This window comes from Puma concolor, unplaced genomic scaffold (genome assembly GCF_028749965.1).
Source record: "Puma concolor isolate L17-30 unplaced genomic scaffold, mPumCon1.1.hap2 unalloc_scaffold_64, whole genome shotgun sequence".
NCBI classification, from domain to species: domain Eukaryota; kingdom Metazoa; phylum Chordata; class Mammalia; order Carnivora; family Felidae; genus Puma; species Puma concolor.
In genome coordinates this window covers 36,390-52,243 of record NW_028240274.1, presented here as the reverse complement: position 1 = coordinate 52,243, position 15,854 = coordinate 36,390, and the positions used below count along the sequence as shown (strand labels likewise).

At 52.5% G+C, this 15,854-nt stretch overlaps 1 protein-coding gene and 2 long non-coding RNA genes across 19 annotated transcripts in view; 2 read left to right on the top strand and 1 right to left on the bottom strand.

Annotated features, from left to right (window-relative positions):
* Positions 1-319: 319 nt before the first annotated feature.
* LOC147571085 (uncharacterized) lies at positions 320-9,605 on the bottom strand. Of its 7 annotated transcripts, none has more exons than XR_015247718.1 (5): positions 9,589-9,605; positions 5,988-6,120; positions 4,442-5,034; positions 2,120-2,547; positions 1,534-2,008 (listed from the first exon to the last, which is right to left on the bottom strand). It is a non-coding gene; the product is annotated as an uncharacterized LOC147571085 (long non-coding RNA). The 7 variants fall into 7 exon arrangements; XR_015247717.1 differs by lacking the exon at positions 9,589-9,605 and adding an exon at positions 8,040-8,172; XR_015247716.1 differs by lacking the exon at positions 9,589-9,605 and adding an exon at positions 6,309-6,440.
* LOC147571086 (uncharacterized) lies at positions 5,029-8,415 on the top strand. 2 transcript variants are annotated; one of them, XR_015247724.1, is made up of 3 exons: positions 5,029-5,194; positions 6,477-6,676; positions 8,035-8,415. It is a non-coding gene; the product is annotated as an uncharacterized LOC147571086 (long non-coding RNA). The 2 variants fall into 2 exon arrangements; XR_015247723.1 differs by lacking the exon at positions 5,029-5,194 and adding an exon at positions 6,106-6,220.
* Positions 9,606-9,695: 90 nt separating the features above from the next.
* LOC147571084 (pleckstrin homology domain-containing family M member 1-like) overlaps positions 9,696-15,854 on the top strand; it is a 29,523-nt gene continuing 23,364 nt past the window's right edge. For 6 of the 10 annotated variants that reach the window (XM_086696648.1, XM_086696643.1, XM_086696649.1 and 3 more), the window contains exons 1-2: positions 9,696-9,826; positions 15,563-15,651. In XM_086696648.1, coding sequence (XP_086552774.1) covers positions 15,604-15,651 — 48 coding nt within the window. In that variant the 5' untranslated portion in view covers positions 9,696-9,826; positions 15,563-15,603. Of the gene's footprint in view, positions 9,827-11,510; positions 11,679-12,214; positions 12,398-15,137; positions 15,163-15,562; positions 15,652-15,854 lie in introns of those variants that run through there. The other 4 variants (XM_086696644.1, XM_086696645.1, XM_086696646.1 and 1 more) reach the window with 4 other exon arrangements.

Here is a 15,854-nt window from a genome sequence, read left to right as displayed (position 1 = left end):
CCCTGCGTCAGGCTCTGGGCTGATGGCTCAGAGCCCGGAGCCTGCTTCGGATTCTGTGTCTCCCTCTCTCTCTGCCCCTCCCCCGTTCATGCTCTGTCTCTGTCTCAAAAATAAATAAACGTTAAAAAAAAATTAAAGAGAAGAGTCAGAATTTGTGAACATATTTTATTTTTTATTTTTTTCCAGCACTCATTCAGTAGATCTTTATATTTTTTCAATATATGAAATTTATTGTCAAATTGGTTTCCATACAACACCCAGTGCTCATCCCAAAAGGTGCCCTCCTCGATACCCATCACCCACCCTCCCCTCCCTCCCACCCCCCGTCAACCCTCAGTTTTGTGAACATATTTTAAAACTACCATAGCCAGGAAAACAAACCATTCTAGATATTTCAAACACACACACACGCAAAGGTTATACAAGCAATTGGTGCTCACCACTGGTGGGGCTCGCGGTGGTGAAGGTCAGGGCCAGGGGGGAATCGCACCACTAGCTCTCAGGTTACTTTACCACAGTTGCTTTCCATAGATTCAAAGTTGCTGCTGCCACTCAGTCAGGAAACTTCGGGAAGCCCCTGCTGGGGTCACTACAGCCCCATGGCCCCAAGCCTGACTGGTGGGGAGTATGGACTCCAACATTCAGCCTGCATGTCTGCTGCTGCAGAGGAGAAAAGCATGGCTTCCGCCTCCTTCCCGCCTTCTAAATCTCACACAGGTACGCTTTATTGGCAGAATTCTGCTGCCGAGGGAATCTGTGAACTATGGTTCGTGGGTTTCCAGGACCTGCAAAGAAGGGGCTAGAAATGGGTGTCAAGAGCCAACCAACATTATCCAGCAAACCCCTCCTGATGGGTGGGTGTTCAAAGGCTTTGTAAAAGGGGGGTGGTGTCCACATGGAGTAACCTGGTGGTCGTGTTTCTAAGTCAGAAACCCTGAAAGGTGTCATTCTAGCTGGGCAGCAGGTGAGGTGCTGGATGCTGACGACATACACTCATTCCCAGAGGTGACTGGAGAAGCGCCTGGAGTTGATTCTTAGTTTCATCTCTGGAACGTTCTCACTGGAATTAAAGCTGGATGGACTATTGGCAATGCGGTATCTGAGAAAACATAGCCCCCATTCAAAAGGGCTGCCAGAGAAAAGATCTCCACAGGGAAACATGATTTCTCAAAATATAGCCTTTGGACCTCTATACGCAAACATCCCTGGGATGCTTACTTAAAAAGCTGATCCTGAAAATAATTTAATTTCAAAGGCTGTTGGGGCACCTGGCTGGTTCAGTCAGTTGAGCGACCGACTTCGGCTCAGGTCATGATCTCACGGTTCTTGGGTTTGAGCCCCACGTCGGGCTCTGTGCTGACAGCTCGGAGCCTGGAGCCCGCTTTGGAGTCTGTGTCTTCCTCGCTCTCTGGCCCTCCCCCACCCCCCTGCTTGCACCCTGCCTCTCTCTCAAAACAAAATATTAAAAAAAAAAAATTAAAAGGCTGATCCCGCACACCTCCCCTGATGAAGATAAACAAAAGCAGACACTACTTAAAGTAATCCAGACAGAGTTCAGTCAGTAACATAGTATTGCAGTGCCGTAGGGGAAAGGGTTCATCGTGAGCAGGCACCCAACTGGGAGTATTACAGAGGTGATGGGGTATTTCACAGGGAGAATGAGGGACTAGGGAAGGGAATGAGTGGGGGCTCTATAATCAGAAGTGAAAGATGACAAAAAGCAGGAAGGGACGCTGGCCCATAGGAGACCCATCTGGCTTTGCTGACACTTCTCAGAGTTAAGCTCCTGCCCTCTCACAGAAGCTGGGAGACAGGGGCCCGATCTTCAGGCGTCGGCTGGACTAAGCAGCCAATCCTTTAGACAGCCGGGAGTTTTGCAGGCAGGCACTTTAAGGGAGGCTAGAGTCCTACTAGGGATGCGGCCACGAGCTGCCAGCAACCATGCCCGTGGTTGTTCAAGTCTTCACAGGCCAAGCAAGGTTGAATCAAGAAGAGGGCTCGGAGGAGCCTGGCGAGCATTTGGAGAAAGAATCTGTCACCCTCCGAACCCACATGCCCACCCCTCCTGAGCCCATCCCCCAAACAGAGGGACCACTTTGACAGGCCTTTTTATGCTCACCAAACTACTGAAGTAGGACAAGGCGGACGGGGAGGTGGGGGAAGCAGAGGTTCTCCGGCTTCTTCAGGGCTGGAGGTCAGCAGGGATCTGCGAGCGGGAGACGAAGGGCAGAGCAGATTGAGGATGACCAGGAGGCTCCACTGGATTCTTAACCTGGGAGTCCCGACTGGTCATGCTGGCGGGCTCCTGCCCCCACGGAGGTCAGGGCCTCTCAGTCCTGAGGAGCACCAGGCACGACCAGCTCTGGCTCCTGTGGTCCTGGTGGGGGTATGTTGTTGAGACCTGGGGGATGGCGTGGAGCACCAGCTGGGGGGCGGGAGCACACTCATTCAAGAAGAAGAAAAGTCCCGAGGCCCGAAGCAGAGGCAGGAATGGTGCTTAGGCTGCCTGTGTTCCAGGGCAGTGGCAGAGAGCGGTCTGGCGCCACCCTGTGGAGGAAATGAAGATTTCAACAGTACAAAGGCCTCATCTGGATGAGGGCTACACCCCAGGGTGGTAGAGCAGGAAAACAGAAGGAGCCTGGCTCCCTGACATAAGAGCCACCGAACCAGCCCCAGATCCAGTACTTAACCGGATTATCATATGAGAGATCAAGAAGCTGCTTCTTAAAAAAATTTCTTTTCAATGTTGACTCATTTTTGAGAGACAGAGACAGAGCATGAGCGGGGGAGGGGCAGAGAGAGAGGGAGACACAGAATGTGAAGCAGGCTCCAGGCTCCGAGCCGTCCGCACACAGCCCGACCCAGGGCTCGAACCCATGAACGGCAAGATCATGACCTGAGCCGAAGTCAGACACCTGACCGACTGAGCCACCCGGGTGCCCCCAAGAAGCTGTTTTTTTTTTTTTTCAACGTTTATTTATTTTTGGGACAGAGAGAGACAGAGCATGAACGGGGGAGGGGCAGAGAGAGAGGGAGACACAGAATCGGAAACAGGCTCCAGGCTCCAGGCTCTGAGCCATCAGCCCAGAGCCCGACGCGGGGCTCGAACTCACGGACCGCGAGATCGTGACCTGGCTGAAGTCGGACGCTTAACCGACTGCGCCACCCAGGCGCCCCAAGCTGTTTTTTAATTTAACCCACTGTTGGGGCGCCTGGATGGCTCAGTCGGTTAGGTGTCCGACTTCAGCTCAGGTCAGGATCTCACCGTTTGTGGGTTCAAGCCCCACATCGGGCTCTGTGCTGACAGCTCAGAGCCTGGAGCCCGCTTCGGACTCTGTGTCTCCCTCTCTCTCTGCCCTTCCCCCACTCAATCTCTGTCTCTATCTCAAAAAGAAATAAACACTTAAAACCAAAAAGAATTAAAGGGCGCCTGGGTGGCTCAGTCGGTTAAGCATCCAACTTCAGCTCAGGTCATGATCTCGCGGTTCGTGAGTTTGAGTCCCACGTCGGGTTCTGTGCTGTCAGCCTGTCAGCGCAGAGCCCGCTTTGGATCCTCTGCCCCACTCTCTCTGCCCCTCCCCCGCCTGCACTCCCCCCCCCCCCGAAAAAAAGGATTAAAAAAAAAAGAATTAAAAAAAATTCACTTAACCCACTGTTGTGTCGGGTCTCTACTGCAGCAGCTGAACCTGTACGTAACCTGATAACGGAGGGAGTCCATGTATCTGTTATCTTTTGCCACAACAGTGCTAACTAATAAACCATCCTCAAAACTCAGGAGGCTGGGAAACCGATTCTCACAGGTTGGCCGTTACCGCTGTACTTTAATGCCCTGCTGGCTGGATCGGCTCGGCTTCTCGCTGCTGGTCCTGTCTCCCTGCGTTGCTGCCGGGACCCAGGCTGAAGAGGCAGCGGCTACCCAAGAGAAGCGGAAGAGAGCAAGCACTCTTGCTCTCTTTGAGCCTAAGCACGGAACCAGCCCCAAGCCCCAAGCCAGGGATGGGAAAGTACACTGTGGCCACGAGGAGACACAGCAGGAGCGGGGATGCGGGGAGGGCCCATAATTCTCTCTCCCAGAATGTGACAGAGTCGTGGGTTAGAGGCTACGACACGGTGGCCCTGCTCTTCTAGGCGTCACCTACGAATGGCGCGGAGTGAAAGATAGCGTCCGTCCATGTGAAGACTCAACCGCAGTTCTCTGTTAGGTCAGGAGCCCTGACAAGACAAGAATCACATCTCCTTCCTCTTCCCAACGCCTAGTGCCAGACCCTGCCCTCAGGGCTGACTCGGGGATATTACTGGGTGAATCTGAGACCATTTCTTCACTCTCTGCATAGGATTCCTTATGTAATACAGACTGACCTCCTAAAGGTCAGCACACAGTGCTATGTGTTTGCCCCCAAAGCTGCAAAGGGACCGTGCCATTGGGAACTGAGATGTGTACCTAGGTCTGTCTACACCGCATCCTGGATCCACTGCCTCCCAGAGGGACCTCCAGAAGAAAGGACTTCTACAAGTTTAATATCGCAGACTCCACACTCCAAAGGAGAACCGCTTGAAGAGAGCCATGGTTGACGCTAAGGAATGCCACCATCACCACAGAATTCCAGGCACCGGGCATGTGGGTAGAAAGTATATTTTAGGGCAGTGACTCATGGTAAGTCGTTTCCTCCAGACCCTAAAACGGACTATTCCACGTCAAGCTGTCTCAGGCTCAGGCTGATAACAGGGCAGCCACAGGGGACCTAATGGGAGCTGCGTTGTCACGGTCCAAGTCTGTACACACCGCTTGTATAACCTGCCCAAGTTCGCAAAGACAATGTATCAGTCGCCGCTCTTTATGCTCCAAGTGAAAGAAATCCAACTAAAATATGCTTAAACCAAAAATGTCATACAGTGTATCGGCTCACATAACCGGGAAGCCTAAGATCTTAAAGCTGGCCGCATCTAGCGCTCAAACGTCATTCTCTCCGCAGCTGTCCCTCAGTTGTGCTTTCCTCCATGATGGCTTCAGGCTTCAGGATGCATGCCCCAAGACTGCAAAGATAGTCGTTAGTAACTCCAACTCTCCACTGAGGTTGAGCAAGCCTCATAAAGGAAAGCCAGTCTTCAAAAAGCCTCTGATTGGTCTGCTTGGACCCTGTATCTGGTAGGAGGAGACCCTGATTGGCCAGCCATGGCCACGTGCACCTGCAAGGTGGGCCTGAAACCAGTACTTAAGTCTCTGCTAGGGCACAGGAACTGAATAGAAAGTCAAGAGAGGGGTTGTCTCACGGCAAGTTGAGGGGGTGAGGTGACAAATGGAAGACCAGACATTGAGGCTAGATTGAACTAACCCTAAGCCTGAACTTTGAACAGGCTTTCACACGTTCATAGATGCTATTGTGAGTAAAACACAAATTCACTTAAGAGCAGGAGTGCCTTCATAGTAACTTTTGGTCTTTCTGTATTTTTTGTCCCAATTAATAGATATCGAAAGGATACCTACGATCACGAGCAGGTCCAAAGACCATTCTATTTTTTAATATTAGAAAGGGATTCTTAACTGCAGATTAAGAGAGAGAGTGAAGAAAGCAAGAAGAGAAGGGAGCCAGGAAAAGCCCAGCCCAGGAAGCAGCGAAGGAAGGTTCCAGGACAGCAGCGTAGGACAGGTCAAGGAGGTAGCCGAGGGGAATGGCACTAACTGTCATGCCAGAGCACTGGAGCGGAGTGGAGGAGTGATCGTGGCGGGCAGCACAGAAAGAGAAGGAGAAGAAATTAAACCCCGGGGGGTCGGGGGACAGAAACGAGTGCCATCGGACTACATGAGTAAGCTCTGCGGTGAACAATACTTGCCTAGTCACAATTCTGCAACCACTGTCACTCGTGGGGCAAGAGTGACAAAAGTAAACCCCAAGAATGGAATGGGTGGGGGGTGTTAAAGACCTAACTCCTTGCCTGTGTTGCCAGGACGTCCACAGACAGTGTCTAAAATGCATGAATCAGAGCACCTGGGTGGCTCAGTCGGTTGAGCGTCTGACGTCAGCTCAGGTCACGATTTCACGGTTCGTGGGTTCGAGCCCCGCATCGGGCTTTGTGTTGACGGTGCAGAGCCTGCTTGGGATTCTCTCTCTCCTTCTCTCTCTTTCAAAAAAAAAATTTTTTTTTAAATCTTTTAAATGGAAGAATTAAGAGCTAGAAACACAAGACAGGTGGAGATAAGCACCCGAAGACCCAGCGAGAGGTAAGGAGGACCGAGGACTGGTGAGCTGGCCCAGGAGGGTGGGGATGGTCGAGGCAAGAGGCTGCTGCGGGTCATTCTGTTTCCTCACCATTTCATTTCGTACTATTTGAACTGTAAACTACGTGTGATAACATTTGGGAGGCTTACAGAGTCCATTCTTTTGTCAACTGCACCTCAAAGCTGTATTTGTGTCCAACTTCATTGAGATAGAATTGACAAATCATTTTTATGAACCCTTTAAATCCGTTTCTTCAAGGAGAGTGGGAGGAACCAGCTTCCTGCAACAGAAGCCATGAGAACATTACCTATTCCGGTTTCAAAAGAAATGGTGGCATTAGTCCTACTTAGATGATTTCGGTCAGAGACCAAGTAAGGATACATCTGGGGTTCCAACAAGAGAGGCTCTCACTCCAGTGCTCAAAGACCAGTTAGAAAACGGAGATCTGACTGGACTGGGTAGGTACAAATTAGCCAAAACTGTAATAATAATAATAATAATAATAATAATAATAATAATATAGCTAGTTATCCTCAAGTGCTTACTTCAGACCAGAAACCGTCCTGAGGATATTATCTTCTTTAATCCTCACGGCAACTGATATTTTCCCCAATTTACAGATGAGGAACTGAGGCTCAGATAGTTTGGGGAACTTCCCGGAAGTCACACACTCTGGCCCCTCTGCCTGAGGCGAAGGGGCCTCAGAGTGTTGTGATTTACTTCTCTTTTCTAACCACCAATCAAACTTAGAAGTTTCTATCTCTGGTGCCATCTCGAGGGGCCTATGAAAACCACTGACTGTGGCAGTGGTCTCAGGCCCACACTTGCTGGGTTGTGCTGGGCCCCGCGCTGTCTTAGGGAAGGCCTAGAAAACGGTATGGGGTAGAGCCGGTATTCAAACCTAAGCATTCCTGGCTCCAAAGCCCACTTGCTCGGCCACTGAATTATGCTAGTTCTCCAGCTAGAATCAGAGCTGGGTGAGGATCCCACCCGTAGTAATTATGAGTTGTATGGCCTTGGGCCCCCAAGTTCCTTAACCTCTCTTAAGCCTGTTTTATCATCTATGCCATGGGCATAACAATGGTGCTTACCTTCAGGGTGGTTGCTAAGGATAAATCAAAATTCCTATCTGGCAACTAGGAGCCTCTGTTTTCCACACCTGTTAAATCCCTTGCCCTTCAGCTCCTAGGTTAAAGAGAGATCCTCACATTTTCTCACCCTTCAGATCCACGGGTGGGAGGGCAAGAGACAGAAAAGGTCTGGGCCAAGGCTAAATGCTTGGGCCTCATCCCAGAGTGACTCTCCAGGGCAGGGGCGGGGTTCAGGAATCGACACCTTAGACCCCCGAGAAGTTCAGATGCCTGCAGTTCTCCTGCCTGGCTTTGAATGACTATGCCTAGTGCTTGACTCTGACAGACCAGTGCCTTTGTGAGCGTCTGAGCCCTTCCTGCGCTGGCCTCCAGCTCTGTCTGTGCCTCCTCCCTTTCCCCATTGCCCAATCTGTCTTTATCTCCCCCTTCCATTCTGATCCCCCTCCTCTTACTCTGGCCTTACTTCCTAGCTTCCTCTCCACCTCTCCGTGCACCCTCCCCTGAGCTCAGTCTGCATTCCTACCCACCAGCCGTTTCTCTACCAGTCTCTTCGCCGGCATCGGCATCGCCCTTTCCTGTGTCCACCCGGAAGGCTCAGATAAAAGGTGCTTCCGCCAGGATAACCTTCCAGGCCTCTTCTCTGGCACCATGGCACTTTGCATGTACCTTTATTATTGCTCAAATAACAGGGTAATGGGAGATTTTTTTTTTTTTTCCGGCCTCAGACTACCTGGTGGACTCGTGGCCCATGAATGGTGGAAACGTGCGCCAGAGTAAGATGGAGAGAGGAAGACAAGCCCGTCGACTTTGCAGAGGGGCCGAGAGGCCTGAGAAGTAAGAGAAGACCAGGAGACGGGGGCTCCTGAAAAGATAGACAAGAGATTACCATGCGGGGTTCCCACAGCTTTTGCAGACAGCGGCTGCGTACAAATTCATTGGAAGAACTGAGGAATGTTGCTGGCTCCATCTGGGGGAGGGCATGCTTGTATCAAGACACTGATGCTCTTGATGTGCTATAATTATAACCAGAAACACTATCCTTTTGCCCAGGAAGCTGGATTTCCTAGTAAATTCCTTACTTTCCAAGTTGTTTAATGCTAAGATAATGCTTTGCTTCTGTGTCCTTATTTATTTATTTTTAATGTTTATTTACTTTTGAGAGGGAGAGCACATGCGAGGGAGGGGCAGAGAGACAGAGAGAGAGAGAGAGAGAGAGAGAGAATCCCAAGCAGGCTCTGCACGGTCAGCGCAGAGCCCAATGCAGGGCTGGAACTCACAACTGTGAGATTGTGACCTGAGCCGAAGTCAGACACTTAACCGACCGAGCCACCCCGGCATCCCTCCGTGTCCTTATTTCTAACTTTCTGTTCAACTGTTAACCATACTAAATGTACTCAGATTCATCTAGTCTAAAATCGAGGAGAGGTGGTTCTCGCTCCTAGAGAGAGAATTATTGAAGGGGCAACCCGCACACACTCAGGTGCCACATCTTCAACAGCTGGTTTTATAAATGGAAACAGGCACTGGGACCCCTTCTTCTCCCCTTCCCAGAAAGGCTGATGGAGAGCCTGGCCCAGATCAGTGGAGCTTTCTTCCAAGAACTGTCCCGTTCCCAGACCAGCCCTGTAGACACCCCCAAAGTCCCCCTGAACCTGCAGATAGCAGTACCTCTCCACCCCACTACTCACCCCACACTCAGGCCCTAAGATCCCATTTGACCTAAGCCTGCAGGTATGAAGTGTCCAAAGCACAAGACATCTCTCCCCACCCCCACCAACACACACTCTTGACCTTCTGTTCCGAGTCCATGTGAAAGAGAAATATCAACTCTACCAAGTAAAGGAAACAAACAACTTGCTGGCTAGATGAGAATAACCAGAACCTTAAGCTTCATGCCTGGGGGCTGACGGGTACCTAAAGGTGCTCCCTTGGTGACAGCGGTGATCAAAACCTGTATGCTTTTCCTGAGAACCACCAGGCGGGAAGCACCTACTGCACTGATGCCCTCAGGGAGGCAAAACTAGGGTAGACGTTATTGGTCCGATTTTACAAGTGGGAACCTTCCGGGCAGGAGGCCAACAGACAGCCTCAATGGTAGATAGTGCTGTGCCCAGGCAAGGTCATGAACCCAGAAGGCGGCCGGGATCTAGTGAGACGCAGACACTTCTGGGGGCGGGCAGTAGGACACGTTCCGCCCGACACTGGTGGGCTACCCCGGTGGCCTCGCCTCTTCGTGCGCATCTCGGGTCGCAGAGTCCCCAGCCTCCCAGATCACTCACCTGCTCCGGGGCTGGTGACTTGGGCTTTCCCGAGCGGTGGCCCCGCCCCGAGGCTCCGCCGGCCCTGCGATTGGCTCCGCGGTCCGGGGGCGGGGCCGGACGCCGAACCAACGTGATGGCGTCCGGCGCCGCGAGCGCCGTTTCCTGTTGTCGCTGGCCGGGAGGCCGCAGCGCCTGGTCGGAGGCTTAGGGGCTGCCGTGGCCAGGAGTGCCCCGCGCCCCGTCCCCGCTCCCTCTGGTGAGTTAGGGGTCAGAGGGCGAGGAGGGTGAGAAGGGACGGCGGGGCCGAGACGAGAACGGGCGATGGGTCACCAGCCCTGTCCGTGATCGCAAACCCTTGGTTGCTTTGAAACTGTCCTGCTTCAGAGCCTTTTCCCTTCCCCGCCTGAGCCCCGCACCCTACCCCACTCGGACCCGAGCCTTCAGCCCAAACAGCCAGTGCTGACCCGTCCCCTTCCTCTTCTTCACCCGTGACCCGAGCCCAGCCCTTACCCTCACCCCTTCACCACTGGTCTTGCGTAAGTGCAGCCACACTCGACCCCACGGCAGCCCACTTCCAACCCCTAGGACAGCCACTTCCCTCCGCCTCCCTCTGACGCATCTCATTCTCACCCCTCAACCCCTTTGGCGATCCCAGTGCTCCACGCAGACCTCCTCGAACCCCCCCTCCCCCCTCCCCGTCTTTCTGGCTTACCCCTTTTCAGGCTCAGCTTTCTTATCCCAGCCCCCCTGCTCAGCCCCCCAAGGTCTGCTCAGCCAAAACACCCACCTCCCCCCACTCATTTAATACCTACCACCACAGTAGATGCCCTATTGCGCTTACCCCCCTCTTCTTGATAACTCTGATCTCAGCCCTATCTCAAGTCTTGTATGTATCTTCTTGTCCTCGCCCACTCAACCCCTAACTTCCAAGCCCACCCCGTACTTTCTTTCCATCCCCAGCCAGCCTGAGGACACTTCATTCCTGAGTCTTTGCTAAACCACCCCCCAACTCTTGCTGCCCTAGTTCCCACCACCCCTACCCAATCTTGTTAGACTGACGTCTTCCTATCCCCGTTTCAACTCTTCATCCCAACTCTGCGCCCATTCTTCCCTTGATGTGGTCCCCATTTGATCTGAGAACCTAGTGCAGTCCCCTGCCGACCCCACCTGCTTTCTCAGAGCCAGGCACTTGCCGAACACCTCAATTGATGCAGGGCCTCAGATGGTAAGTAAGTGTGGAGGAGTAGAGATCCTTCTCCCGTGGGTCAAGTGCTTTTCCTGGATGTCAGGTCCCCTGTAGCTGTCCTTAAGGATTGTGTTCCTGGCATCCATATTACATCACTCGCGTTGGCTGCTGGAATGGTAGGTATCATCCAAATACCTGGAAGGTGAGGGACAGCTACTCATTCAGCTGGGGCAGTGGGAGCTTATCACTTCCTTTTGGGTGATGATCTGGAGAAACTCCAGGGGTTCCACTGTGTGGGGTTGGCTGTGGTCACAGAATCATGTCCATGTGTATTGCCCTGCCGCTTAGAAAGGACCCTCACCCAGTGCCCCTCCTGGCCAGAACTGGTTGTAGATTAGTCCCGCTACCGAATGTGCCAGAGGTGACGTTACATGTTGTGAAGAGTAGAGATGAGTGGATCCTGGGGACGCCGAGGCCTCCGTGGAGGCTGTTGAATTGCTTCCTCTTTTGGCAGGTGCTGGAGCATTGAGTTTTGACCATTTTGATTACCCATGAACACAGAGAGTCAAGTTATCTCAGAGTAGCTAGACATTCTTGAGGCACCCAGGCTCCATTGTTAACATTTATAATCTCCTGGGATTTGGGGGTGCACCTCCCCTCTAAGTTCTGGTGACCAAACTCCGAAGGATTGGCCATTTGACAGCCATTGTAAAGGACCCCAAAGAAGACCCATTGTCTTTGCTTGCATTTGTAGTCTCACGCCTTCGAGAATCGGATGGCCTTTGACCTTCAATGTCCCCTTCCGTGAAGGTGTGATCTCTGAAGGGTTTCAGCCTGTTGGCAGCTTGGTGTAATGGAAGGAGTTCCACAGTGACCCCACCACTGAAAAGTTGTATACCTCAACCTCTTACGGTCTGCAACGGTCTGAGCCTTTTTATTTTACTCATCTGTTCATTCAGCAAGTATTTCTTGAGCACCACCCTGTGCCGTGCACTGTTTGAAGCATTAGAAATACAATGGTGAATGAGTCAGGCAAAGGTCCTGCTTTCATTCACTCAGAGTTTGGTCCTTGCCAGAATCTTAAGGGACCTGGGACAAGAATATGGGAGAGATGGGTGTTGTTGGATGGAAGGAGGGAGGGAGGAAAGAAAGATACCCAGTGTTCCTAGACTTCACATTTCTGGCCTCCCCCACTAGCCTTTGGACTGGGAATCACGAGCTAGAAGTTGCTTGCCCTCCAGCTGATATTCAGTTGCTTTGCTGCCCTACCCCCCCCCCCCACACACACCCATCCCACCCCCCACAGGGCTCTTGTCTAGAAATCCGACTTTCTTCAGGTAGAAGGAGGTGCTGTTTACTCAGCACTCACATGTCTGAAGTATCCGCTGTCTTTCTGAATCAGAAGATAACTTTGTCATTTGTTTCCAACTGAAAACCCTGACTCATCACCTGGTAGAGCAGCTGGAGGGCTTAAACACCGGCCTGTTGTCGTGCATAGCCAGGTGCAGGATCGGAGTCAGGCCGTAGAGACGAGGCTGTCGCGGATGGCGGGGAAGTCTCTCAGAAGAGGAGGTTGCTGTTTACTGATGAACGGAGTGTTTCGAAAGTGGTGAAGCCAGGTTATCCATTTCTTCTTTTAATGTAAGTCTCATCTGAGTCCTTCTCCTCTTTTCGTTCTTCCTTAGTCTCCTGAGGAAGTGAAATTGGATGTTTATAGAAGGCCAGGCAGTATCACGAAGAGAATCAACCACAACGATTCCTTCCTGTGTGTTGGAACGTTTGAGGAGGGACAGCTCGGAAACCTGGCTGCCATGGAAAGGACCTGTGGTCAGCTAGGTGGGGCCACAGATCTGATGGGCAAGATTGTTTCTTGTCAGTGTTAGGCCTTCTTTGATAAGGTGGAGCTTCTGAAGAGTCTGTGAATAATAAGTTTGCCTGAAACTCTTTGAACCAAGGACCTGGGACAGTATGAACTGGCGAAAGGCACAGAGCTTGGAATGAGAAAATTCTGTCCCTCACCTGAGGCGTGTTTCTACTGAGCCTCAGTTTTCTCTTCTGTGAATGAGGGATAATCATCCTTCTCTCACAGGATTGTTTTAAGAATTAAATGAGGATAGAGAATGAGATCCTGTGCCAGAGTGAACCGATACCGAGGGGCAGAGGTAGACGAAGGGTGGCTTAGGAGTTTCCTAAAGGCACACGGCACTCACCTTTTCTGCTCAACTGTATCAGGGATGTTTGAACTCTCTACTTGCTCTCTTTATTCTGGGTCTCCTGAAGACCCACCCCTCTTTCGTTTGCTTCTTGGTGTCAGTGAAGACAGTTCTGAGGATAGAAAGTGAAACCAGTCCCATAGCATGGTAGATGGGGGTCTGGCCCACCCAAGGAGCCTGCTGGAGTGCTGACCTAGCAGTCAGGAGACCCAGAGCCCAGAGATCTCACATCGTAGATGGTCGTGGTCCTGCCTCTGAGCCATTGCCTGCCTTCCTGAGGCGTTCTAGCACCGACAGGCCTATGTAGGGAGCTTTGGTTTCCTGCAAAGAAAGATGTGCCCGGAACTTTGGCCTGACCCCCACGTCTCAGTTCTGTTTTGTGAATTGTCAAGTGGCCATTCTTCTAGGTTTCTCTGCACGGTTGTCCTTTTGTGACGTTCCTGACACTGTTTTAGGTCACAGTTGTCTCTTGTCTGGCCCTGCTCTGACCTCAGTGTCAGTTTACTTTGTTTTTTCAGCAGATCCTGACTTGGCCAGGACACCCACTTAATGATAAGCCTCCCTCCCTCCAGTGAATATTATATTCAGTTAATTAGTTGATGAGGCCTCAATGGTCCTCCTCTTCAGATTGCTGAGGCCCAAGCCTTGAGGCCGGCTGAGGGAAGGGCAGTTTTAGGGCTTGAGGCTCTGTCTAGAAGGGCAGGCCCCCGGAATTACCAAAGGGGATTGGATGCCAGGGTCTCAAAGCCAGAGAGCCTGAACTTGGCCTGCAGGGCTGCGTAGGGTAGCCTTGAAGAAACCCAGCCTCTAGGATCAGGCACGGTTTCAGGACCGACTCTGTAGTACGTCCCCTTCTCCCGGTGCCCTGGTGGCCAGAGCATGGAGCTGGTCTCCAGCAAAGGGTCCTGAGGATTCCCGGTGGGTAGGAGCTGGGAAAGTGGTGGAGGGAGAGACAGTGTGATGGGCTGTGGCCAGGGGCTAGTGTTCCTCCTGTCAGTCTGTTGTGCGCTGACCAGAGCTGGTTTCGTGGGGCCCGTCCTCCACACACCTGTCTCCCTTTGCATGTCCTTACTTAGGAAGGTCGGCGCTGGGTCCTGTTCACCCTCTGCCGGATCCAGAGGCCAGGGGTGAATCAGAGCGTCTTTCATCATTTAGGGCCACCCTGCCGTTCTCCATGCCTCGCTGTTCGCCTGTAAACCTTTCCTGCCAGACTCAACCCGATGCTCCCTTGCATCCCGCCACCTGGGCCCCCGGCCGAAGAGCCCTCCTCCCAAGACTCCCCTGCCCCCTCCCCAGCCACCCCTTAGCCCTAGCTCACACCTGCCTCTTCCAGAAGGGTGGATGTCATCCTGGCCGAAGGTGGTAGAGCCCGCCACTGATCAGCCCTGGGATCTTGGGAAGTTCCTTGACCTGGGTCAGCTTTGATTTCGTATCTGTTAGATCTGGATAATAAAAGAGCTCGCCTAGGGTGGTTCCAAGGAATGAATGAAGCAATGTGTGTAAACAGTACAAAATCCATTCAGCATGCCTCCATTTGATAACTTCTTTGGGCCATCGGTTTTTGAGAACAGAGACAGCGATGACCTGTTTTTTGGTGTCCCTCCATGCTCGGCAGTGTGGTCACTAGAGATCTGTTTAGATGGGAATGTGCCTACCCAATCCTGGTCCGTCCAAGTGGCTGGGGCGGTCCAGGCGAGCCAACAGCCCCCCCCCCCGAGGCTCAGGTTGAGGCCCCCCCCCCCCGACCTAAGCCACCCCCGGAGGGTGGGGGGGAGCCAGTGCCCTGAGGGATTTACCTGTGTACTGACTTCAGGTAGTTGAGCGGACTCATTCAGACAGTGGCCTTTGCCTGTAAGGCTTGGCCACATCCAACCGGGGTAATAGACACCATTTATCCTTAGTACCGTCAGGCCCTGTGCTGGGCATTTTCCACATTCATAACCTCCATTTGAGACGTCTGCCGTGGTGCCCCACCTAGCATGCCTAAGTGGTTAGTGGCAAATCGAGATTCGAACCCGTGTTGTTTCCCTTAGGCGTGTCCCTGTGCTGCTCCAGCTGGACCCTCGTGCCTGGAGGGGAAGCAGCTATGTAGCAAGAGGCCCTCCCTTTGGAAACTTCCTTCGGTTGTGCTTGTCCCCGCCGAGCTGGCAGACATGGGGCTGGCACAGGAGTCAGAGGCTCCGAATGTGAATTGTGAGCCCCTGCTTCCTGGTCCATGTGGGCTCTTGGCACCTCCAGCGGCAGCATCCCCCTCGCACCCTTAGTTCTGTATCCAAATCAGCCCTTCATTCCCTGCTTTTTTGTGCCAGCGTGTGGTGTGGCATACAGAGGCCTTTCCATGCCCTGATTAGGGTGGACCCACCCATGGCACATAGGATTCCCCACCTCCTGAGATCCGAGCCCTCAGATTTCTTCTCTTCCCTTGTTTCCTTCCTTAAAATCCACTCTTGGCTTTTACTTTTGAATTCAGAGGCCTTTGCATTGCAGTTTGAGGAAGATGGGCTGACCCGCTGCCTGCTGGGGGAGGGGGAGAATTGGCTGCGGGTGGGGAGCTGGAACCTGCTCATCTGGCCGCCGCCGTCTGTCTCTGCAGGTGTCATGTGATTCTCCGAGGGAGCTGCAGTGTGAGCGGAAATGCTCTCGGTGGTGGAGAATGGACTGGACCCCCGGGCTGCCATCCCGGTAGGCAGTCGGAGAGGCTCAAGGGTGGGGAAGGGGGCACGGGACAGCCATGTCGTTGGTTTTCCTCACTTTGAAATGAATGAGTACTGTCTGGAAAGCGAGGCCTCGGGTTGAGAAAGAGTTATAGCAGAAGCAGGCTCTGAGGAGATCCTGCCCTTTCTAGAACATCTTCTTGGTGATGGAATGGGAATTGATAAAAAACG